At 37.9% G+C, this 26527-nt stretch overlaps 1 protein-coding gene across 1 annotated transcript in view; it reads left to right on the top strand.

Moving 5' to 3' along the window:
* The window catches only part of Taok1 (TAO kinase 1), an 84031-nt gene that overhangs the window by 39807 nt on the left and 17697 nt on the right, over positions 1-26527 (top strand). Inside the window, exons 4-13 of the mRNA XM_036194771.1 lie at positions 4042-4143; positions 5170-5215; positions 7466-7562; positions 9309-9422; positions 11045-11136; positions 17302-17395; positions 19198-19279; positions 22234-22401; positions 22860-23063; positions 25795-25929. Of these exons, the coding sequence (XP_036050664.1) occupies positions 4042-4143; positions 5170-5215; positions 7466-7562; positions 9309-9422; positions 11045-11136; positions 17302-17395; positions 19198-19279; positions 22234-22401; positions 22860-23063; positions 25795-25929 (1134 nt within the window). The remainder of the gene's footprint in view (positions 1-4041; positions 4144-5169; positions 5216-7465; positions 7563-9308; positions 9423-11044; positions 11137-17301; positions 17396-19197; positions 19280-22233; positions 22402-22859; positions 23064-25794; positions 25930-26527) is intronic.

Below are 26527 nucleotides of genomic sequence, written 5' to 3'. Positions count from 1 at the left end.
ATTTCTAGATTATGTTTGGTCTATGTAATTATATAAATTTATATAATAAAATCTAGGATTCTGAGCCTGGCATGGTAGCACACACCATTAATCCCAGCACTTGGGAGGCAGGGGCAGGTGTATCTCTGAATTTGAGGCCAGCCTTGTCTACAAAGTGAGTTCCTGAATATCTAGGGCAGCACAGAGAAACCCTAGACATGGTTTCTAGACAGAAGAACCAAAACAAAACACACACACACACAATCTAGGATTCTGAGGGTCTTTAATTTTAAAAACTAATAGTTATTTAGTTGTGATAAAGTACTTATAACAAGATTTGCTATCTTATATCATCTTCAAATAGATGGCACAGTAGTGTAAAGTGTATGAACGTCGTAACCATTACCAACACCCTCTCCAGAACTCTTCTTTTCATTTTGGGACAGGGGAAGTATACTCATAATATGGAATAAGATTGGCTTTGCGGTGACATAGTTGATATCTAGTCACATGACCACCCCAGTACCACCAACATAATTCTTTTTTCAGACACCCACCCTCTACCATCTACAATTCTACTGTTTTTCATGAAGTTAACTACTAGGGGCACTTTCAAGCATATCCAACCTTTGACACTGTGGCATAATGTTGTCATGTACAAAGTTCATGCTGGCCGGGCAGTGGTGGCACACGCCTTTAATCCCAGCACTCGGGAGGCAGAGCCAGGTGGATCTCTGTGAGTTCGAGGCCAGCCTGGGCTACCAAGTGAATTCCAGGAAAGGCACAAAGCTACACAGAGAAACCCTGTCTCGAAAAAACAAACAAACAAACAAACAAACAAAGTTCATGCTAGAGAGCTGTGCAACTGAGTTTTTAAAAAAATTGCAAAAATTGGGCTGGGGATTTAGCTCAGTGGTAGAGCGCTTGCCTAGCAAGTGCAAGGCCCTGGGTTCGATCCTTGGCTCAAGTTTTCTGTTTTGTATTATACTGCATCCCTGGCTGTCTTCAGCTACATGTTCCTTAGAACTACTGATTGAATATTCCTGAAGTAGCTATTCAGTGTTTGTCCTTTTGTTACTAGTGTATTTTATATTACACAGTATTCTCAATGTTGATACATAGTATGACGTGTAAATTTTCTTCCATTGCAAGAAACTGAGAAATATTCCATTGTGTTTATATGTATTACATCTTTTTCTACATGCACTCATACATTTATATTCAAACCTACAAATGGACCTAGGTTCCTTCAGTCTTTTGTCTATTGTCAATAAATCTGCTATGAATATGAGTGCACAAACATTTCTTTAGATCCTTGCTTTAATTGGTTATGTTTCTAGAAGTAGACTTGGTCAATTTGTTTCAAAGGCTTGGGTCCTATTTGTTTTGAATCTGTGTTGTGGTAAATCTTGGTTTGGTGATTATTACTCTGTGGGCATGGTAATACTATTATAATTGTATCTTTCTGTCATTTTGATATCTAAAAACTGACCTTACTTGGAAGTATAAATTTATTTACTATTTTGTTAAAACAACTTTAGGGCTAACAGATTGACTTATTTCATAATTGTTAAAGTCTGTTGATCTATTAAACCAGTATTTAATTATTGCATTATTTTTAGGCTCTAGTATTGTCCTTTGAATTTTTGCTTACACAGGGATATCTAAAGTTTCTTAAGACTTTATCTTGTGGAGTATTCAGCTTTGAAGTTTAAAGCTCATAAGATTTTCTGAATCTTACAATTTAAATGTTTGATACACTTTTTGTTTTGATTTGTTTTGTTTTTTGGAGATAAAGTTTCTTTGTGTAATAGGCCTGACTGTCCTGAAACTTACTTTGTAGACTTTGTAGACCAGGCTGGCCTCAAACACTGAGATCCTCCTGCTTCTGCTTGCCAAGTGCTGGGATTAAAGGAGTGCACCACCACTGCCTGGCTATGATACACATTTATATAAAATACTGAATATATTTTGCTATGTCTGTTTAAGAGCTTTTAAAATAATATCAGAGATTGACGTTATTTATTTATTTATTTATTTATTTAATATATTAATTTATTTATTTGGTTTTTTTGAGGCAAGGTTTCTCTGTGTAGCTTTGTGCCTTTCCAGGAACTCACTTGGTAGCCCAGGCTGGCCTCGAACTCCCGAGTGCTAGGATTAAAGGCGTGCGCCACCACTGCCCGACGTTCTTAAACTTAGTATAAAATACTTCTTAATTTCTCTGTTTACTTTTTCATCTCTTAATTTTATAGCCCATTATTGAGTGGTAAAGCTTATGAAAATCTAAAACAGATTGGTCTGTATACAGTATTTATTAAATTTGTTGAATTTTTGACTGAACCTAATGACCTTTGTTTTCACTGATTTGCTTCTTAAAAATAATTATGCAGGTTTGGAAATTTAGCTCAGTAATAGAGCATTTTATCCAGCATGTTTGTGGCCCTGTTTTCAGTTCCAAGCAAAACACATACACACACCCCTAATTATGTTTAGGGACTGGTGAGATGTCTCAGTGTGCAAAATACTTGCCTCCTGAGTGTGAGGACCTGAATTTGAATCCCCTGGACCAACATAAAAGCTAGGTACCTATCTGTAATCCCTGTGTTCCTATCATGAGATTGGAGGTGGAGTCAGAATCTCCAGAATCCGGCTGCATAGCTAACCTGGCATATACAATAAGAAGAAAGAAAAGGCCCTGTTTCCCAAAACACCCTATTATTGTCTACTGACCTCTACACATGCACAATGATCTTGATATGCCTGCATACACATATGGGCATATGTATACACACACACACTCTTGACACATAAAAGAAGAGTTATGTTAAGTAAGGATGTGCCTTAAATGTTATCTGTATTTCATGATACTTGTGAGGGAAGGATCTTAGCAGAATATGTAGGAAAATGGTTATTATACTCCCTTTTTTCCATTATCTTCTTTTATTCATAATTGTTTCTTTAGCATTTTCTTTTATGTTTATGGATATTTTGCCTGCATGTATTTCTGTGCCCCACGTAAGTGTGTGGTGCCCAGGAAGGCTAGAAGAGGGTAGTGACGATTGATTGCTGCTTGAGGAAGGAGAGTCAGTTTTCTTAAGGGTGTGACCCCCTGGTAGGTCAGCCTTCTCTAGGACAGGTCTACCACACAAAAGTATTTGGGCAGGACAAGTTGAACTGAAAGAGTTTTTATGTTTTATTTTATTGTTTATTCAGAACAGGGTTTCTCTGTGTAGCCCTGGCTGTCCTAGAACTCACTTTGTAGACCAGGTTGACCTCCATTTCAGACATTGACCTGCCACTGCCTTCCAAGAGCTGGGATTAAAAGGCATGCACCACCACTGCCCAATTGAATGGGTTTTAAAGCAAGAAAGAGGGAATGCAAAATTGGGTGGGTAAAGAGGTGTGGGGTGAATGGAGGAAATGTCCAAGGTGGGAAGATGAATATGATCAAAATATATTTTATGAAATGCTCAAGAAATTAATAAAATTAATTTTAACTAATAATTTAAAAATAATCTTATTTAAAAAATAAAAAGGTTGGACTTCTGAGGGAAAAAAACCCACATGTGTTATATCATAGTCAGAGTGCTTAATTGTTATGATTTAATATTTATTTCATGTGCATTCGTGTTTGCCTGTGTGTATGTTTGTATACCTTGTGTGTGCTTGATGCCTCTAGAGGCCAGAAAAGGATGGACCACTGAAAATGGATTTACACACAATTATAAACTGCCATGTAGGTGCTAAGAATTGAGCTCAGGTTTTCTGGAAGAGCAACAAGTGCTTTTAACTTCAGAGGCATTTTGCTAGCTTTTGAGTATAAACTTAGTAGGACTCATTGATTATGAATATTATTAAACTGAAATTTGTCCCTAATTATTTTGTACCTTATATATAATTCTTTTAAACTTTATTTTGATAGTTCTTGTATAGATCATAAAGTTTTATGTTCTTCTAACCTTTTTAAATATAGTAATTAGTTTTTTCTTATGTATCTTTCAAAGGAAAACCAGGTGTTCATAATTCTTCCTCTTCCTTTTTTTTCTTCCCTCTACCTAGAAATGGCAGGATATTATTAAGGAAGTCAAGTTTCTACAAAGAATAAAACATCCCAACAGTATAGAATATAAAGGCTGCTATTTACGGGAACACACTGCATGGGTTGGTATTTGTTCTCTTGTTATAAATTAATTGCTTTTGGTGTAGCATAACTTAACTCGAAATACCTCAGACTGTTTATATGAAGAAATGCTCATACACCTGAAATGTTAGTTCACCCTGGGAGAGGAAGAACATATTCTTGCAGCTCTTAACAGATAAAAGAACTTTACATGACTTCCCCAGAGTTCTTTCATAACTTCAGGAATACCAACTCAGCATTTCAAGAGCAGTACCATTATTTGAGGGTGGAGCTGAACATATCTTTTTGATGTAAATGTGTGTTAGTATATTTAAGTACAAAGATCCTTATGAAGTTTTGATACATTCTGGTGAAAATTTGAGATGACATGATTCCTTAGCCCAATAACACTTAACAGAGAATTGTGACATTGTGTTAAAAGAATTGGATTAATATAATTATAAGTGCCTTTATATATAGGAATGTATATATGCAATAATTGGTTGCATGTTAACATTATTAGAAGACAAGTATTAACATTGGCTTAATTTTTTTTGATAATTTTAAGACACAGTCTTGCTTTTTTTTTTTTTTTTTTTTTTAAGGGTTTCTCTGTAGCTTTGGAGCCTGTCCTGGACTAGCTCTGTAGATCAGGCTGGCTTCGAACTCACGGAGATCCACCTTCCTCTGCCTCCCGAGTGCTGGGATTACAGGCTTGTGTCACCATGCCTGATCCATTAGCTTAGTTTAACAAATTGCTAAATATATAACTATACTGTAAATGTAGATGATAGCTTGAGTTTGTTTTATATTAGACTATCTATCTTCTTTTGGTTTTTCGAGACAGGGTTTCTCTGTGTAGCTTTGCCCCTTTTCTGGAACTCACTTGGTAGCCCAGGCTGGCCTCGAACTCACAGAGATCCACCTGGCTCTGCCTCCCGAGTGCTGGGATTAAAGGCGTGCGCCACCACCGCCCGGCTAGACTATCTTCTTGACTTCGTATTTTTCTCAAATAAACTGTCTTTATAATAAATTTTAATGCATTTATATTTTTTCTCCCCATGCAGCTTGTAATGGAATATTGTTTGGGATCTGCCTCAGATTTACTAGAAGGTAAGTTAACTTTGATTATTGATTTTTGGTTGTTTAATTTTGGCACATACCTTTAATCCTAACATTCAAGAGGCAGAAGCAGGTACATCTCTGATTTTGAGGCCATCCTGGTCTACAGAGTGAATTCCAGAACAGCCTGGGATATACAGAGAAACCTTTCTTGAAAAACCATAAATGGATGGAAGGATGGAAGGAAGGACGGACGGACGGACGAACAAACAAATATTGAGGCAGGGTCTCTCTATGTAGTCCTTGGAGGTCCTGAAACTCACTATGTTAACTAGGTTGGCCTTGAACTCACAGAGATCCACCTGCTTCTGTATCCTGACTGATTTAATTACAAGCATGTGCCACCATTCCTGTCCTTGATTATTGTTTATTACAATATTAGAATAAAATAGCCGGGCGGTGGTGGCGCACGCCTTTAATCCCAGCACTAGGGAGGCAGAGGCAGGTGGATCTCTGTGAGTTCAAGGCCAGCCTGGTCTACCAGGTGAGTTCCAGGAAAGGCGCAAAAAGCTACACAGAGAAACCCTGTCTCAAAAAACAAAAAACAAACAAACAAAAGAATAAAATAACAGTTTAGACTTGGAGGTGGTTGCTGGTTGCCGCAGTCCTTTAATCCCAGAACTTGGGAGGCAGAGGCAGGTGTACCTCTGAGTTTGAGGCCCGCCTGGTCTATATAATGAGTTTCAGAAGAGGCAGAGCTACACAGAGAAACCCCGTGTCAAAAAACCAAATCAATTCAGTTAGAGTTTATTTAAACAATATTAAAACTAAATAAAAATAAAATTTTGCAGAAATTAGAAAATTCCTTGCCTTTGACATTTTCTTCACATGAAATTTGCTATTCTTACAAAGTAGGCAAATTTTCTCATTGAAACTTTATATGCATTGAAAAAAAATTCTCTGTCAATTTGATCTGTCCTGTTAATAAAAAGTAAAAAAAAGGTCAAGTATCTTTTTTGTTTCACAGTCGTCAGGTTTTTATTTGGTATTGTTAAGGCTAGAGGAACAGTTGACTGACTATTGTTAACACTTGTTGTAAGTATATACTAGTTAGAAAGTTTATTGGCTTTATTTTATTCCCATGGAAATTGTCTTTTGCTAAATACCTGTTTTTAAAAATTAGCCTTGAGGAGCTAACTCAGTGACTAAAGCTAATGCTACACAAATATTAAAACTGGAGTTCAGATCCTCAGAACACAAAGTTGGGCATGGTTGTGTGCTTCAGTATTTCAGTGCTCCACAAGGAGCTGGAGGTAGAGACAGGAGAATCCTTGGAGGCTTGTGACCTAGATAGCCTGGCATATTCGGAACAGCAAATACCAAAGAGACTGCCTCAAAGAAAGTAGGAGGTGAGTGAGGATCAGTGTTTCCCTTTGGCCTCCATACATAGACTATGGTGCGCACACATACTGTACACACAGTCACTAAAAATACCAATGTGTCAACTGGCCAGTGGTGGTGCACGCCTTTAATCTCAACACTTGGGAGGCACAGAGGCAGGGGAATCTCTGTGAGTTTGAAGTTAGTCTGGTCTACAGAGTGAGCTCTGGGATAGCCAGGGCTGTGCAGAGAAACCCTGTGTGTGATGGGAGAACAAAACCAAACCCAAACAAAACCATGTGTCTCTTTTTTTTTTTTTTTTTTTGGTTTTTCGAGACAGGGTTTCTCTGTGTAGTTTTTCGCCTTTCTTGGATCTCACTCTGTAGACCAGTCTGTCCTTGAACTCACCGAGATCCACCTGCCTCTGTCTGCTGAGTGATGGGATTAAAGGCCTGTGCCAACACTGCCTGGCTCAATGTATCAATTTTTAGTATTTATTTAAAAATAGGTTTTTTTTTCTTTGTTTTATATGTGTATCTGTTTGTTTGCCTTTTTAAGTTTTTCAAGACAGGGTTTCTCTGTGCAGCTTTGGAGCCTATTCTGGACTAGCTCTGTAGACCAGGCTGGCCTCGAACTCACAGAGATCCACCTGCCTCTGCCTCCCGAGTGCTGGGATTACAGGTGTGTGCCACCACCGCCTGGCTTTGTTTGCTTTTTTGTGCATGTTCACCACAGTGCATATGTGGAAGCCAGAGGACATCTTGAAGGAGTTAGTTCTCTCCTTCCACTATATATGTTTAGCACATTGCACTCAGATTCTCAGGCTTCCACATTTACCCACTATCCTGTCTCGTTATCCGTATATATTTTTTAAACAAGAATATTCTATGTGATTACTTTCAAATAAATTTCTTTTCTCAGTTCATAAAAAGCCATTACAAGAAGTGGAAATAGCAGCAATTACACATGGTGCTCTCCAGGGATTAGCTTATTTACATTCTCATACCATGATCCATAGGTAAGTGACTCAAAAATTATCATATATAGACAAGCAAATGGTATGTTGAATTTATCATCCCTACAAGTTAAATGTCTGTGAAATTTTTGTTTACTAGAGCCAAAAAGAATTCTATAAGTCTGTACACCTCTAAATAGGATAGTATCCATGTCTATTAGGATATTTATTCTTGCCTTTGTGTGCTGCTATGTTTCCTAAAGCATATGTATTTTATGGAACTTAATTGTAGAATTACCTAATTTGCAAGCGGGAAGGGGCGTTAGGGATCATAGAGTCTATCTTTTTGTGTAAATTGATGCTCTAATTTGTGACTATAATTTCCTTAAGGTTGCAAAGCCAAATAGATTAGAGCTTGAATTTAATGGTTCTTTTGTCTTCCTGATAATTGAAATGACAAATTTGTTCCATTGATTCTGTGACATGGACAAAAACCATTTTGAGCCGGGCGGTAGTGGCACACGCCTGTAATCGGAGGCAGAGGCAGGTAGAAGATCTGTGTGAGTTCGAGGCCAGCCTGGTCTACAGAGCTATTCCAGGACAGGCTCCAAAGCTACAGAGAAACCTTGTCTCAAAAGACCAAAAAAAACAACAACAACAAAACAAAACAAAAAAAACAAAAAAACAAAAAAACAAAACCATTTTGATGTAATTTTTAATACTGTTATTAGTTTTTGATTGTTTCAGATAGATATTAGCATTTAAAAAAATTGTGTGATCTAGGCAGTACAATCATTTTGAGTTAATGGATTGTTATTATTTTTAGATGAGGGTAAGTGAAGTCCAAGAGAAATCTCTATGGTAGCAAGTGAGTGAGTGGCAGAAATGGAATGTGTTTTCTCATCTCCACAGTACCTCACTATGCATACGATCTAGGATTTAATTCCCAGCGCCATACACACAAAAGCACTTAGAAAGAAAAAAAAAATGTAAAAGTGTACTCAGTACTACATTTACTATAGCAAGGATTAGTAAGTCATGTAAACTTGTTTTAAGTATGTATTATAGTATCTATGGAACATACATTCCTGTTGTATAAATATCCATATAGTTTAGTTTGGATAGTGTGTGGGCGGCCATTGATAGTGTATTATCCATGTGCTTCAGTTTTCATTTCATGTTTTATCCAGAACTATGTGGAAGCTGAGAATGGGATCATTCTTTGTTATTAACAAGTTTGGAAGATAAGGTTGTATACTCTTAAACTGTTAATGCCAGGTGGCTGACGCAGGTGGATCTCTGTGAGTTCAAGGCCAGGCTGATCTCCAGAGTGAGTTCCAAGACAGCTAGGGCTGTACAGAGAGACCTTGTCTCAAAAAAACCAGGAAAAAAAGAATAAAGAGGGGTTGGGGATTTAGCTCAGTGGTAGAGCACTTGCCTAGCAAGCACAAGGCCCTGGGTTCAGTCCTCAGCTCTGGAAAAAAAAGAAAGAAAAGTTAAAAGGGATACTTAGAAATCTTACAAAATCATGAAATGATTATTATATTTTCATACTAATAAACAAGCTCAAACACACATAGTGTGGTACAGTTGCCTGACTTTTTTTGTTTTGTTAAGTATTCTCTTAAGTGTTACTATATTTTTACTTCAATTCTGTTTTTGTTGTGTAATTTTATTATCACTATGTGAAATTATTGCAGTAGTTGATTGTTTTATATTTCTACTGTCTGAAAACATTTTGGTTTTTATTATTTTTAAACACAATCTAATGAAGGGAAGTTAACTAATTTTCTCTGTCCCTTAAACCAGAGATATCAAAGCAGGAAATATCCTTCTGACAGAGCCAGGCCAGGTGAAACTTGCCGACTTTGGATCTGCTTCCATGGCCTCCCCTGCCAATTCTTTTGTGGGAACACCATATTGGTAAGAATGGTTTTATGTGGTATTGATGTTCATAATTAAAGCAAGCAGTATGTTATAATACTTTCTTTTTTGTTTTTTAAAAGATTTATTTATTTATTATGTATACAGTGTTCTGCCTGCAGGCCAGAAGAGGGTACCAGATCTCATTACAGATGGTTGTGAGCCACCATGTGGTTGCTGGGAATTGAACTCAGGACCTCTGAAAGAGCAGCCAGTGCTCTTAACCTCCGAGCCATCTATCTCTCCAGCCCCCAGATGTTACACTTTCTAAGATGTCATTTTTCCTGAAAATGTGCTATCATCTTTTCATATTTTTTACTTTACGTTTCATACTTAAGATATAGACTTGCAGGGTTGTCCTTGCAGTGCTTTCTTATCCTTCCCCTTTGCATCTGTCCTTTGAGCCCTTGCCTCTTTGTTTCCCTGTTACTCACTGGCTGTGTATTAGGCATGGGAGTAAAATATTGTTAACATTCAAATAGAGGAAATAGACACGCTACTGAAACAGTAACAAGTTTTCTTAAAATTTACTTTTTAAAAATAAATTTGTGAAGTTTGTGTCTTTGTGTGTGTGTATGCCACATGTATGGGGTACCCATGTACCAGAATCAGAGCCCTTAGGGCAGAAGTTACAGGTGACTCTACAGATGAGCCTCCTGATACAGATGCTGGGAACCAAACTGAGGTCCTCGAGAAGAACAGCGATGCTTATAACTGCTGAGCCATATTTGCTGCAGCATCACCACTTCCTATTTGAGGCTGTTTCTCCTGTTGCTCTGGCTGGCTTTAAACTCCCTATATTTAGTTGAGGGTGATGTGTATCCCCGATCCTCCTGCTTCTGTTTTATGTGAGCAAATTTCTTTATATTGCTACTTAGACTGGTAGCTGAATTGAAGGGATTTTGCTGTTTGGAATTTTATGCTTGAGGAATTTCAGATGTACATAAAAATAGAAACATGGATGAGATTTTTTTCATCCCAGTTACCCAGCCCTGTAACCTTATCACATAGTTAATTCTGCCCTCCCTATTTTCTACCTCAGGTATTTTTTTTAATTGAACTTCTAGGTAATATCTGCTCTGGTCTATGAATAATTTTATATGTATCTGTCAGTGAAAATTTGAAGGAAATAATTTTTCAGCTATTTAAACTTAACATGTGTTACCTTTGTAGATTCTAAAAATAGTTCCCACCTTTGGTTCACTCCATCTTAAATCTATGTTTGAAATCTCCCTTCTTATTTTATAAAAGACTTGTTTCAACAGTATATTGCTCTGGGATGTAAAGTCTCAAAAGCATACTTTAGAGACATTTGTGACTATCCAGTTTCTAAAAGAAACATTAAAGGGTCAGGATATAATTTTATGGCTAAGCCCTGCTTTGGTATTTTCCTTTTGGAATGTTGTTAAATGATCATGGCAGAGGTTGGGAATGAGTATCATGCTTTCTGAGCATTGCTAACTATGTACGTCACAACTTTTTTTTTCCTTACATCACAACTTCTAATTTGCTTCCCATTGTAAAAAAAATTTTATGTTTACATATATTGGCTGGAGTTCAATGTTATTTATGTTGATGGAATTTATGTTCTCAAACTTTTAAGTTGATTAAATATATTTTAGGATGGCCCCAGAAGTAATTTTAGCCATGGATGAAGGACAGTATGATGGCAAAGTTGATGTATGGTCTCTTGGAATAACATGTATTGAATTAGGTAAGCATCATTTTTCATTACTAGGGATTAAGTTTTTTGCTTTTGTTTTTTTGAAATAGGATCTCACTCTGTAACCTTGGCTGGCATCTAACTTGCTATATAGATCAGACTGGCCTCAAACTCACAGACATCCAACTGCCTCTGTCTCCTGAGTGCTAAGATTAAAAGTGTAAGCCACCACAGCTAGCTGAATTAAGTTTTGGTCCAATATTTTATTTCAGTCACCATATTAAATTGGATTTTGGTCTTAGATCTCAATTATTTGAGTTGCTTAATGTATATGAGTATTTTTGTCTGCATGTATGTTTGAGTTCCATGCATGCGTAGGGAGAGTGTAATGAAGATACCAGTAACAACTCTGGCCTCTGTCCTGATATTTGCATACTAATGCTGGCTATGGGGTTCCCAGTACTCCAGCAATTAGGCTGGTTGCATTTTTTTTTCCCCTAAAGGAACAAAATCCTCCCTATTTGTGTTTATTCAGAATTCCACATGTTGGAAACTAAGAAAAAAAAAAACATACAGTGGAAGAATTACAAAAGACAACCCAAAAGTCTGTTATCAAACATTAAGCTAAAAGAGACTTTCTAAGTTTCAGTTCAAAGGCAAAGGAAAAGATGCTTTCTGCTAAGCTGATGTGTTTATGTGAATTGCAAGGTTTTGGTCTAAAACCATTCTGTTGAGTAATTCAACTATAGTTTCTGATGGTTCCAAACCTGTGTGGGTGCTGGGAATTGAACTCAGGTCTTCCGGAAGAGCAGCCAGTTCTCTTGGCCGTTGAGCCATCTCTTCAGCCTTAGATTTAAGGGGAAAAATAAATCATTTAAAGCTTTTGCTTTGATTATCTGATAACTTAGTTAACCTAGCATATATTAGATTAAATATATTCGCTATTAAATTGGTTCCAAAATATTTTTTCACTGTGGTCTTAATTAATGATTGTTTAACACTTAGAATGTACCTAATATTACCATATTTACTATCCATAGAAGGTTTCTTAGTTATCCATGAATTATTCACTATATGTTAGTTACTTTTTTTTGTTTGCTTGTTTGTTTTTGGAGACAAGATTTCTCTGTGTAACAGCACTAGCTGTCTCGAGGAGCTCTCTTTATAGACTAGGCTGCCCTTGAACTCACAGAGATCTGCCTGCCTTTGCATCCTGAATGATGGGATTAAAGATGTACACCATTACCACTCTGCAAGTTAGTTACTTTAAGTTTAGAAATTAGATATCCAAGCTGTCCTTGGTTGGGTAGGCCCTGACTCCTGTTAGGATAGAGGCTAAGGCAGGAAGATTATAGAGTCAGTCTGCCTGACAAAAGAGTGAACTCAGAGTAACCAGGGAATTTAGTAAGACCTGCAGATGAAGATTGTAAGCCAGACTTATTCAGGTGGAACAATAGTGATAGAGGAATGCAGTGTGGTTTGGAGTTGGAAAAAAATGCACACATAATAATAAGCAATAAGACCTCTGAAATTAAAAAAAAAGAAAAAGGCCAGGCATATGCCATTATGCCTTTATTAATCCCCAGCACTGGGGAGTAGAGGCAGGCAGAATCTCTGAGTTTGAGACCAGCTTGGTCTACATAGTGAGAGTTAAGTTCCAGGCCAACCAGGGCTATATAATGAGCGCCTGTCTTTTAAAAAATAATAATCAGATAAATAAATAATTCTTTTGTTTAAATGAAATTTAAATAGTAGCTTTCAAGAATGTGAGAGGTAGAGGGATAGTTTGGTTGGTATAGTGTAGTATTGATGAAGCCTTGTGTTTGATACCAGTAACTTGGAAACCAAGCATGGTAGCATATGCTTGTAATGACCCCAGGGGTCATACTCAGCTACATGATGATTTAGAACCCAGCCTGGGCTACCTGTCTCAAAAAAAAAAAAAAAAAAAAAAAAAGTGAGATAAATTCCTGATGGCACATATGGTAATACCAGCATTTGGGTGAAAAGGTTTAGGAGGATCTTTATTTGGCCTACATGGTAATGTCCAAATAAGTTTGGGCTACATAGGGATACACTGAATTAAAAAAAGAATTGGCTTTTTCCAAAATCTTGGATCTCACTATGTAGACCAGGCTGGACTAGAACTCAAAGAGATCCTCCTTCCTCTACCTCTGGAGTGCTGGGATTAAAGGTGTGCACCACCACTGCCTGGCTCCCTATAGTAGTTTTAAAGCTACTATGTGAGATAGAATATAGATACCCACTAGCCAGTGAACCAGCCATGCTAACCTAGGGTGGATGTCAGGCTCGAATGTAGAAGTGAGCTCCTGTAGCATAGTGTGAAATCAGAAATGGATAAAGAGTATGTATACAAAAGGAAGGTCCAGTGTGGAGATTAAAAGGTTTGGTAGAGTTACTAAAGCACTCATTCCTAGAGATGGCTTAGAGTTAGCAGGGATCAAGGAGAGTGGGGAAGTATAGAGTTAGTGTCTATAGATGCAATCCATATTTTTGGTTAACCAAGCATAGTGATAGAGTAGTAATAAAAGTGATGGATTTCCCCTAATGAGGCATTCCTCACTGCAGAGAAGAGACCTGGTTTGTCTGAGGTGGTCAGAAATGGAAAAGTTTTTCTCACTGTGTTTGGAACGGGACATTTCCAGAGAGTGGTAGCAGAAATGCTACCCTGGCTATACACAAAAGCAGATTATCAAATACACATTAAAGGCTTGGTGTGATGATTCATGCCTACGATCACAGCACTTGGAAGACTGAGATAAGAGGATTGCCATGAGTGCTAGGTAAGCCTGCCCGCAGAATGAATGAAGCTAAGATGAGGGAAAGGGAAGAGAGGGGGGACAGGAATAAGACTTGCCATTGCTAAAGTACAGTGTAACAAATACTGTGGTTTGGAATTGGAATTTGAGAGGAAATGCTGAGTTATTTTTTCTTTTGCTTGGTTTTTTGTTTGTTTGATTTTGCTTTTTTGAAACAGGGTCTCATGTAGTCCAAGTAGCCTGACCCTGTCTTCTGAGTGCTGGGATTAAAAACATGCACCACCACACCTGGCTACTTTTAATAATAATGTAGAAAGGAATGTGTTGTGTGTGTCTGTTAAGTTTATGAATGTGTCTTTTAATTCTCTCTATTGAGAAGATGTAAATAATGGACCAGAGAAATGACTTAGCTGTTAAGAGCCACTCAGCATTGACATCAGGTATCTCACAACTGCCTGTAACTCTAGCACCAGGGGATCTGACATCCTCTTCTGGTGTCAATGGCTGTCTACACTTGTGTATATGCAGGGGGATCAAAGTATAGCTGAGAGGTGGATCTCCTCCATTATGTGGGTTTTGGGGCTTGAACTCAGGTTATCGATCAGGCATGGTAGCATGTGCTTTCATCCAGTGAGCCATGTAGTAGAATATTATTTTAAGGAGTGTTACTTTTGTTTATGTTGCATTTGTTTAACTCTGTGAAACTATATTGCTGTGCCTGTGTAAAACACCTGATGGTGTAATAAAGCACTGGCCAGTAGCAAGGCAGGAGAAAAGATAGGTGGGGCTGGCAGACAGAGTATGTATAGAAGGAGAAAACTGAGAAGAAAAAAAGGAGCTAGATGGGTTCGGTCCTCAGCTCCGGCGAGGGGAGGGGGGAGCGGAGCTAGGAGCCAGGGAAGGAGGAGGCCTCCAAGGGCTAGCCACCCAGCTACATAGCCAGCCACGGAGTAAGAGTAAGATTTACAGAAGTAAGAGAACGGAAAAGCCCAGAGGCAAAAGGTGGACAGGATAAGTTAAGGAAAGCTGGCAAGAAAGAAGCTAAACTTATATAATTAAGAATAAGCCTCATGTATGATTTATTTGGGAGCTGGGTAGTGAGCCCCCCAAAAGAGAAGAATAAAAAAAAAAACAACAACAGAGCCATCTCCCCCAATTTCACCTTTTAGAAAGCAGAAAAGGGAATAATCTGAACTGAGGATAAACAAGACAGAATAATAAAGATCAAAATAAAAACTTAGTCAAACAGAAAATTGAAAACTAGAAAGCATCATTGAAACTAAAATCTAATTCTTTATGAAGGTTATTAAAATTGATAAACCTTTTTTCATATTAGAAAAAGAAGATACAAATATCTGATATTAGGAATGGGAGAAACCAGGTATGATAGATCACATTTATAATCCTAAAGTTTAGGAAGCTGAAGGTAGGTGAATCACCATTGTTTGGAGTCAAGCTGGCCACATGGTGAGATCCAGGATAGCCTGGGCTATTGCGTGAGACCTTGTCTAAAAAGTAAAATCAGGGCTGGAGAGATGGCTCAGAGGTTAAGAGTTAAGACTGCTCTTCCAGAGGTCCTGAGTTCAATCCCCAGCACCCACATGGTGGCTCACAACTATCTGTAAACGAGATCTGGCACTCTCTTCTGTATACATAATAAATAAATAAATCTTAAAAAATAAAATAAATCAAAGGTAGGGGCTATGAATGAGAAGTAATGATTAGTATTGATTATTAAAAAGTTATGTAGGGGACTAGACTGATGCCTTAGCCATTAAGAGCTCATACTACTCTAGGGGATTTGACACCCTCTTCTGATTTATGTGGACATCTCCACTTGTATGCATAGCCCCATACAGACACAAACAGATAACTTAAAAGTAGCAGTAAAAATAAAAGAAGATAGAAGGCCTGAGGAGATGGCTCTGTGGATAAGAGCACTTCTTTGTAAACATGGCCTAAGTGCAAATCCTTAGCACTCATCATGTCAGTACCTGGGGGTGACTGTAATCCCAGCACTAAGTGTAAGGGACAGGCAAGTACCTAGAACTTGCTAGCCAGACAAACTAACCAGACAAACAAATGCTCTTCTCCAGAGGGAGTAAGAGTTATGTTTAAAACATGTTCAATAAAAACAATCCAAAGTACAAGTAAGACAAAACTGCAAGGGCAAGGAGTGTGGCCAGCGTGGCTCCAAACAATGCTGACTCACCTACCTTCAGCTTCCTAAGTTCAGAAAAGACCCGTGTTGCCAGGTGGTAGTGGTGCACACCTTTAGTCCCAGCGAGGCAGGTGGATCCCTTGAGTTTGACACCAGCCTGGTCTACAGAGCTAGTTCCAGGACAGCCAAGACTACACAACAAACCTTTCTTGAAAAACCAAAGGCGGGGGGAAAAAGACCCCGTGTTAGGGCAATAGAGGAAGGCACGGATCCATATGTAAAGGCATGCATAACCATGTGCACCCCTCCCCCAAAATAATATGGAAATATGAATAGTTTTCTGTCTGAATTTGAGGACACCGTACAGTGGCCTGACTCTCAGACAAGCACAAGTGACAAAACTACATATAGCATGATTGAGGCTTTGGAACCAAACTTCAATGGGGTTTGGTACCAGATGACTTTAACACCATTAGGTGGCACAATTTAATGCATATCACATGGCTTTTATGAAAATGTTCTTGTATATTGACATGTTTAGGGATGGTGGGTCATCAGAACAAATAGTTTATCCAGAACAAATAGTTTATCTCAATTGAGTTACATTAAAAAGTTCTTTGTTGCCAGGCAGTGGTGGCACACTTTAATCCCAACACTCGGGAGGCAGAGGCAGAAGGATCTCTGTGAGTTCGAGGCCAGCCTGGTCTACAGAGTGAGTTCCAGGACAGCCAGAACTGTTTATGAATCATAGAGAAACCCGGTCTCAAAAAACAAAAAACAAAAAAAAAAAGAAAAGAGAAAAAGTTCCTTGTAGGGCTGAAAAAAATGGCACAACTGCTCAGGAAACTAAGTGGCTGCTCTTCCAGAGGTCCCGAGGCCAACCACATGATGGCTCACAACCATCTGTAATGGGATCCAATTCTCACGGTGTTTGTGAAAACCGGTCACTCACATACATAAAATAAATATATAAATATTTTAAAAAGGTTCTTTGTAGCCAGATGTCATAGTACACGCCTTTAATCCCAACACTTGGGGACAGAGGCAGGCGGATCCCTGTGAGTTCAAGGACATCCTGTTCTACAGAGCAAGTTCTAGGACAGCTGGAGTTACACAGAAACCCTGTCTCAAAAAACCAAAACAAAAAGGTTTTTCTACAATAATTTTTTATTAAGCTTAAAGTTGTTTTCAAAATATGTTCTTTAAAAACTTGATCAACATTTTATTATTCTTATATATTCACATTTTAACAAAAAGGTTTCCTCTCTTTTATAGCGGAGAGGAAGCCTCCTTTATTTAATATGAATGCAATGAGTGCCTTATATCACATAGCCCAAAATGAATCCCCTACACTACAGTCTAATGAATGGTGAGTATTCCCACAAGATATTAACATTTTGAAAACTTTGTAAATACTGATAAAATATAAATAATTATCAAGATGACTTAATTTTGTGTAAGTAAATGTACTACCTGAAAAGAAAGTAGGTTTACTTTTCCATTAAATTTTAGGAGCACAGATAACTGTAATAATTTAATAGCATTTTTAAGCATTAATTTTTATAACTAAAATGCACAGATTGTTATAACCTGTTGTGATAATTGTATGAAGAATAGATTATCATTTATATTGTATAAGACATAGGTAAATGGTTTGATTCTTTCAAAATTGTGAGGTTATTTAAAACCTTGGAAATGCTCTAGCTAACTATGTTATTCTCATTGCTCTGATTTTTCTTCTGGTGTGTAGTCTTTAATTTGATAAAACTTCATGTAATGAAGTATGTGGAGAAGAGATTATTAACAAGTTTTGACTAGAATTATTATGAGTTGGAAGAAAATTGTATATTAGTTACTTTTCTCATTTCTGTAACAATTTACCGGACAAGGCAACTTAAAGAAGGAAGAGCTTATTTGGGATCACAGTTAGAGGAGATAATCCATTGTGATGGGAAGGTATTGCTGGTAGGAACTTGATACATTGTGTCCTCGGTGAGGAATTAGAAAGAGATGGATGGTGGAGCTCCACTTGCTTTGACGCATTTATTTAGTCTGGAACTCCATCCCATGCCATGGTGCCGCCTGCATTCAGAGTGAGTCTTCTGCAGTTGAACCTTTCTGGAAGCACCCTGATAGACCCCTCAGAGGTGTGTTCTTGTGTTGATTCTAATTCTGTCCAGTTGATAGGATCAACGACTACTGTTCCACCTCTTGTCAGCATTACACTTCTTTCCCTAAACTTGCATGTTCATTTCATAATACAAAATATATTACTTCATCTCTGAAAGTTCCCATAGTCTCTAACAGTTCCAACATTATATAAAAGCCCAATGCCTGAGGTCTTTTCTGAGAGGTTTGGTAAACTCTTACTTATGGCCACTTGTGCAATGAAAAACAAGTCTCATTTTCTATGATCTTAGCCTTTAGGAGGATGAGGCAGGAGGATTGCTCCAAGTTCAAGTCAGCCTATAGTGTGAAACTCTATCTCAAAAAACAAACAACAAAAAATATGTTACTCTTTTAATATTAGTAATAAACATTGATGGAGTAATTATTTATTGAGTGATCACTGAGCTCCCATGGACACATTACAGGCTTTTAATATTTTTAAATATTGGTTTTTAAGATTTAGCAATAACTGCTCCGGTGTTTAGAAATGCTCTTCTTCCCGGGTCTGCAGAGTGGCTACACGGAGAAGGCCTGTCTTGAAAAACAGAACAAACAAATGCTCTTCTTCAGAGGGAGTAAGAGTTATGTTCTAAAACAGGTCTGTAGAAAACAGTCCAAAGCACAAATAAGACAAGACAGAAGGGGAAGGAGTGTGGGAAAGAAGTGTATTTGAATGGGAAACACTCTGGACAGACTTTCTTCCTTTTGACTCAGTATTGAATGGTTTCTGATAGGTAAATATGTGGGAACAAGATTTTTTTCTAGCCAAGTACATACTCTGTTGTGGCACTATACCCCTAGCCTAGGATTTTTAAGTGATCTGTGCAAATCTATTTTTGAAAAATGTTAAAAGAGTCAATGGTTGCTTTAGATATCTTGGAATAGATGAAATTATATTATCATTTCTTTTCCATTCTTCCTTCTGTGAGTAGGCTTATGCCTTTTTGAATGTGTTTTTAAAGGAAATAGCAATATGTTCACTTGATACTTTCTTTACAATAGGTCTGATTATTTTCGCAACTTTGTAGATTCTTGCCTCCAGAAAATCCCTCAAGATCGTCCTACATCAGAGGAACTTCTAAAGGTCAGTTTGTAAAACTTTGTTTTAACCCTTAAGAAATGATTTTAAAATGCCTTTTTTTTTTTTTTTAAACTCAGTCAGGATTAACTATATTAGTTTTTACTAAAATACTAAATTTGGGGCCAGTGACATACATAGCTCAGTAAGGGCGCTTGTTTCCAAGCTAACCACCTGCTTTGAATCTCTGAAATCGACATGGTGAAAGGAGAGAACTGATTTCAGCATACATGTTTGTGTTGTGTTCCCCCCATCATAAATAATAAACACATGTAATAAAGGCTTTGCAGTTCTAAAATAGTTTAAAAGTTTTTGTTGTTGTTGTTTTGGGTTTTTTCCCAGTGCTGGCACACAAATAGGACTACATGTTAAGCAAGTACTGTTACCATTTAGCTATTTTCCCCAGCCTATTTAAATACTAATTTCTGGTTTTGGTTTTTTTTTTTTTTTTTTTTTTTTTTTGAGGTAGTCTCAACTCTGTAGCTATGGCTGTTCTGGAAATTACTATTTAAACCAGGCCTTGAATTCACAAAGATTCCCCTGCCTCTGCCTCCTTAAGTGCTGGCATGAACCACCCACTCAGCTAAAGATACTAATGTTTATGTCGTTATTTCCTGATTCTGGCCATTAGACTCAGGAGTTTGAAATAGTAGGCAGGCATTTTCCCAGTTAAGCCACGCCCCTGGCCCTGGTGACCTACCTTAGATACTGTATTTTGTTTTAAAGATTTTTAAAGAGTGTATGTGTGGGAGAGGGAGAGGGAGGGGAAGAGAGAGAAGACTACTCTTCTGAGGCAGGATCTCAGCTAGGCTGGAAGATCGCAAGCCCTCCTGGTCCCCTCCATTTGTAGACACTTGGCCTTGTTGTGAATGCTGACATCTGAACTCTTGACTCATTTAGCAATGAAATAGTATAAAAAATGTGTAGTTTTAGATTGCCGAGATGACCTAGTGGTTAAAGGCACTTGCCACCAAGACTGAAGACTTGGGTTCTATCTTGGAACTCATAGGAGAGAACTGACTCTCACAGGTTGCCTTCTGACCTCCGCATAGATAGGAATACACATGCTCATGCAACTCCTTTCTCACAAAAAATTTCATTTACAAGATTACATTTTAAAATACAGATTCTCTGCATTTTAACTGGCCTTTCTCAAAAAAGTTTTGAGTGTTGACTAATTAATACTGATACTTAGTTTTACTGATTTTAGTGGTTTTTGCAGGAAGGTTGTTTTATTTATTTATTTGTTTGTTTATTTTAACTTCTGAGTCATCTCTGGAGCCTCTTGCCCCCCCCCCCCCCCCCTTTTTTTGACTCAAGGTCTCGTCATGCCTTGACTGTCCTGGAACTCAATATATGGACCAGACTAGCCTTGAACTTCTAAAGATCCTTCTGTCTGCCTCCCTAGGGGGTTAAAAGTGTGCACCATCACATTTGTCTTAATGTGGTTCTTAAAGCATCTTTTTTGAGAAGGGATCTCATGTATCCTAGACTGACCTTGTATTTTTGCTGTGTAATTGAGAATGATCTCAAAAGTACTGATCCTCCTCTGCCTTTCCATCCCAAGTACTGTGTTCTCCATGGTTATGTATATGGTACTGGGATTTAATTCAAGACTTTGTGAATCTTAGGCAAAAACTACCAACTGAACTACATCCACAACTCTCTTAAAATATCTTGATTAGGATCTGAAGAGCTTGCTCCATGGCTAAGAGCATTGGCTGCTCTTCTAGAGAAGCCAGGGTTGATTCCCAGCACCACGACGGTTTGCACTTTCAGTCCTAGAGCATGTGATGCTCTCTTCCTGCACATGCCGCACAGAACAGCTCATGCAAATAAAATAAAAATGGGCAGCAGTGGTGCACGCCTTTAATCCTAACACTCAGGAGGCAGATGCACATGGATCTCTTGAGTTCAAGGGCAATCTGGTCTACAGAGTGAGTTCCAGGACAGCCCGGGCTACACAGAGAAACCCTGTCTCAAGACCATAAATATGTGAATAAACAAACAAGTAAATAAATCACTTTGACTAGGCAGTGAAGAGAATTTGAATCTGACTCTAGCTAGCAGTTGTTTACACAAGATTTATATGAACTATTTTATAGTAATGTTTTAGAATTTCAGAACAGGTAAATTTTTTCACTCACAAATGTCAGCTGAATTAAACTACAACAAATATACATACATTCATTTGATAATATGATTTGCAATCACAATATATAGAAAAACAGTAAAAAATTGTCCATACTTCTTTTATAGTTCCAGAGAGTAAGCTCACCTATAGTCTCAGAAAAGGAAACCTGACCATTTGAACACTCATACTAGCAACATATTATAATAGTCTGGTCATGGCTGTTTATGCCAGTATTTCAGCACTAGGAGGATCATGAGTTCAAAAACAAAACTGTGCCTGTCAGTGAAATCCTGTCTCAAGAAAAAGAAATCCATAGTGTCTTAAGTTCTGATTACTTAATTCACTGTCGGTTACTTAAATCAAGCATAGCTTATAATCAGTAGTGAATTTTCTTAGATTTTATATGCTTTGATAATTCAACTTTTTTTTTTTTCTTGAGACAGGGTTTCTCTGTGTAGCTTTGGAGCCTGTCCTGGAACTCACTCTGTAGACCAGGCAGGCCTCTAACTCACAGAGATCCTCTTGTCTCTGTCTCCCTGAGTGCTAGGATTAAAGGTGTGCCACTACCACCCAGCTCTTAACTGTATTTTCATTGGCCAACTAAATATATTATTGCGAGGATTTATTTAAGAGTATGTAATATGTAAGCAGAAGTTGATTGTGGAAATTACTTCTTAAGTATCAAAAGTCTTTGATGTAAAAGAATCAGATAGCTATCGATTATAGGAATTGTATATTATAGTGTAATAACTATAGATTATGAGAAAGGAATATATTTGAACTAAATAGGAAAAAAAAAATCTATTTTTATTTTCTTCCCTTACAGCACATGTTTGTTCTTCGAGAGCGCCCGGACACAGTGTTAATAGATCTTATTCAAAGGACAAAGGATGCAGTAAGAGAGCTGGACAATCTGCAGTATAGAAAGATGAAGAAACTCCTTTTCCAGGAGGCACATAATGGACCAGCGGTAGAAGCACAGGAAGAAGAGGAGGTATAATTCCCTTTGATTAATTGATTTCTTTTTTTTTTTTTTTTGAGCTGAGGATCGAACCCAGCGCCTTACCGCCTTGCACTTGCTAGTCAAGCGCTCTACCACTGAGCTAAATCCCCAACCCCCATTTATTGATTTCTTATACTACTTGTCCATCTAAACATACTTTTTATATCACTGGTTCCAGTGTACTGTGGGATTAGCTCAGTGGTAGAGCACTTGTGCCCTGGGTTTGGTCCTCAGCTTAAAAAAAAAAAAAAAAAAAAAAAATCTTGTTATTATATACTTTCTATCCAACCCTTTTATGTTGTGTAGTAAAGGATACAAGAAGTCTTTATTGAGTATGAGAAGTCTTTTACTAGAGAAACCTCTTTTGTGTTCATCAGGCTTCTCTTCTCCTTTAATCCATAATTGAAAAAAGTTTTAGATAATTTTAGTTTAATGCTCTTTTCCTTTAGGAGCAAGATCATGGTGTTGGCCGGACAGGAACAGTGAATAGTGTTGGAAGTAATCAGTCTATTCCCAGTATGTCTATCAGTGCCAGCAGTCAAAGCAGCAGTGTTAACAGTCTTCCAGACGCCTCGGATGACAAGAGTGAGCTAGACATGATGGAGGGAGACCATACAGTAATGTCCAACAGTTCTGTCATCCACTTAAAACCTGTGAGTATTTGCATTTCTGGGGGGTCAGGGGGGCGGCGGGGCACAAAACCCTCAACCCTGACTGATTAATTCAAGAGATTTTCCTTGAAGTTTAAGACGTTTGGGATCTGGGTGTGGTGGCACACACCCGAATCCAGCTCTTAGAAGGATCAGGAATTCAAGGGCTGCCTCAGCTACATATGACCCTGTGTGCTGTCACCACCACCACTTCCTCTAGAAAAAGGAAAACAGAAAAAAAAAAACAGTTTGTGCTGGAGAGCTGTTAAGGTCATTTGTTGCTTTTCCAGAAGACCTGAATGTGTTTCTCAACATCCATAACAATCAACTGTGTCATAGCTGGGTATAATTCCAGGTCCAAGAGATATAATACCCGCTTCTGGACTCCATGGAGGTCTGCATTCAAAATGTACAGATATGTATGTGTGTACATACATGCGTGCACACAATTTCTAAAGGTCAGGGTTACATAGAGGACAACACCCCCATTCCATGCTCAAAAAAAAAAAACAACCTTTAGATCATTTTTGTTTTCCAGAGCAATGGTTTAAAGTATTAATCTGTTACCTGAATATGGGAAATTACTGTTTTGAAACACATTGGTTTTTTTGTTTGTTTTTCTCAAGACAGGGTTTCTCTGTGTAGCTTTGCGTCTTTCAAATTAAAAAAAGATGTGAAACTATTTTAGGAAGAATAAGAATATAGATATACCACACCATCTATTAGAATATTTGAAAAGAGCAAGAATATATATTTGTAATTTATGAATAGCTGCTATTAGAAAATGAGAGAGCTGAGCCGGCGGTGGTAGTGGCGGCGGCGCACGCCTTTAATCCCAGCACTCAGGAGGCAGAGCCAGGCGGATCTGTGTGAGTTCGAGGCCAGCCTGGTCTACAGAGTTCCAGGAAAGGCGCAAAACTACACAGAGAAACCCTGTCTCGAAAAGAAAGAAAGAAAGAGAGAGAGAGAGAGAGAGAGAGAGAGAGAGAGAGAGAGAGAGAGAGAGAGAGAAAGAAAGAAAGAAAGAAAGAAAGAAAGAAAGAAAGAAAGAAAATGAGAGAATTGATTATAAATAATGAGTCAGGAGCAACTTCTATACCCCCCTCTTTTTCTTTCTTTTTTTTTCCCCCTTGAGACAGGGTTTCTTTGTGTAACCGCCCTGTTGATAGATTTATAGCATTGAAAATGTAGTTGGTGCCAATTATAATGGCTAAAGAGGAAAATTGTTAACTTTCTTCAAAGACAAGTTCTTGGTATGTGGTTGGCTGACCTGGAACTCAAAAGGAATTTGCCTGGGGCAGAAGACATGTCTCAGTGGTTAAGAGCACTGTCTGCTCTGCCAGAGGTTCAGAGTTCAATTCCCAGCACCAACATGGTGGCTCACAACCATCTATAATGAGACCTGATGCCTTGTTCAGTCTGATGCTCTCTTCTGTCATGCAGGCATACATGCAAATAAAGCATTCATATTCATAAATAAATTAATCTTTAAAAAAGGATCTGCCTCCCAAATGCTGTATGCCTCCCAAGTGTATGCCAGCCTTAATATATCTTAGCATATACATAGCACCTATTATGAATGATGGTTAAACTGTAACGTTGTTATTATAAAAAATTTCACTAGCCGAAGTTGGGTTTACATTCATGGCAGTGCTGTCTCAGCCACAGGCAGTAGCCCCCACACCCAGTAACAGCAAGAGTGGTTTTCTTTAATTTTTACAGCCTTTCTAGTGTTTACTCTGTCTACCTATTTATTTTTGGTTTGTCAAGACAGGGTTTTTCTGTGTAGCTCTGGCTGTCCTAGAACTAGCTCTGTAGACTAGGCTAGTCTTGAACTCATAGAGATCCTCCTACCTCTGCCTCCCAAATGCTGAGATTAAAGGCAAGTGCCACCACCACCCTGCCCTCTATTGTTTATTTTAGACAAATGGCAGAAATATTGTAAATATAATCTTAAGCATATCATGGTTTCACCTATCTATAACCAAAAAAAACACAACAAATAGTGTTGTACTTCATTGCTTATAAAACTCCTGATTAGTTTTTTAATTACCATTATTTGAAACATTCATTATATGTTGTACTATTTTGTTTTTTGTTTTTTTTGTTTTTTGATTTACATTAAAGTTTTCTGGTTTTATTTTAAAATATTTGTGTACATGGAGGGTTACATGCAAATCAGTGCAGTTGCCCCAGGAAGCCAGAGGTGTGAGATCCACTGAAGCTGGAGTTAGAGGTGCTTATAAACCGCCTGCTGTGTGTTCTGGGAACGAAACTTGGGTCCTGTGCAGGAAGCACATGCTATTTACCACTGAGCAATCTATATTTTGTATGTTGAATCTGTTTTTTGGGGTTTTTGTTTGTTTGTTTGTTTGTTTGTTTTCGAGACAGGGTTTCTCTGTGTAGCTTTGTGCATTTCCTGGAACTCACTTTGGAGACCAGGCTAGCCTCAAACTCACAGAGATTTGCCTGGCTCTGCCTCCCAAGTGCTGGGATTACAGGCGTGCGCCACCACCACCTGGCTGAATCTGTATTTTTTTCGCGCACACTGGAAATAATTTCAGCTAACTCTACTTGTGTTGAAAATAACAATATTTCAAGTTCCTATTTCTGCTTTGTAAAATTGTGTTTCTTTGAGATTATTGATTAAAATTGCCTTTATTCTTTATCTTGAAACCCTTAGAAAATGGTTCACCTTACAAAATAGTTTCTGTCTCTCTCTTTCTCTTTTGAGGAGGAGGAAAATTACAGAGAAGAAGGAGATCCTAGAACAAGAGCATCAGACCCACAGTCTCCACCTCAAGTGTCTCGTCACAAATCACACTATCGTAATAGAGAACACTTTGCAACTATAAGAACAGCATCACTGGTATGTAATCCTCTGTCTAAAAAGCAGTATCTTTGTTATGTTGGTAGTATGAACTCAAATATATTTAACTTTCTTATTTCTGTGTTTGGGATTTATTTTGCAAAACATTCAATATTTAATTTCCCTGTTAGAAGAAAGCACTCTAAGTAATATTAAACTAATAATGTCTTTGAGATATATATTCACATAGTAATTTTTGTTTGTTTGTTTTTTTGAAACAGCATCTTCTTGTAGACCAGGCCGAGCTGTAACTCACTGAAGTCCACCTGCCTCTGCTTGCTTAACACTGGAACTAAAGGAGTATGCCACCATGCTTGGCTTCAAATTAGTTTTTTTTTTTTAATTAATTTATTTATTATATATGCAGTGTGCTGTCTGCATGTATGCCTGAACGCTAGAAGAGGGCACCAGATCCCATTATAGATGGTTGTGAGCCACATGTGGTTACTGAGAACTGAACTCTGGAAAAGCAGCCAGTGCTCTTAACCTCTGAGCCATCTCTCCAGCCCCTCAAATTAGTTTTGATTGTGATACAAAAGAAATTTTTGTGCCTGGCAGTGGTGGCACACACCTTTAATCCCAGCATAGCCAGGAGGAT

This window comes from Onychomys torridus, chromosome 8 (genome assembly GCF_903995425.1).
Source record: "Onychomys torridus chromosome 8, mOncTor1.1, whole genome shotgun sequence".
Lineage (NCBI taxonomy): Eukaryota > Metazoa > Chordata > Mammalia > Rodentia > Cricetidae > Onychomys > Onychomys torridus.
Note: the sequence above shows the minus strand (reverse complement) of the source record. Positions and strands in the feature narration are given on the sequence as shown.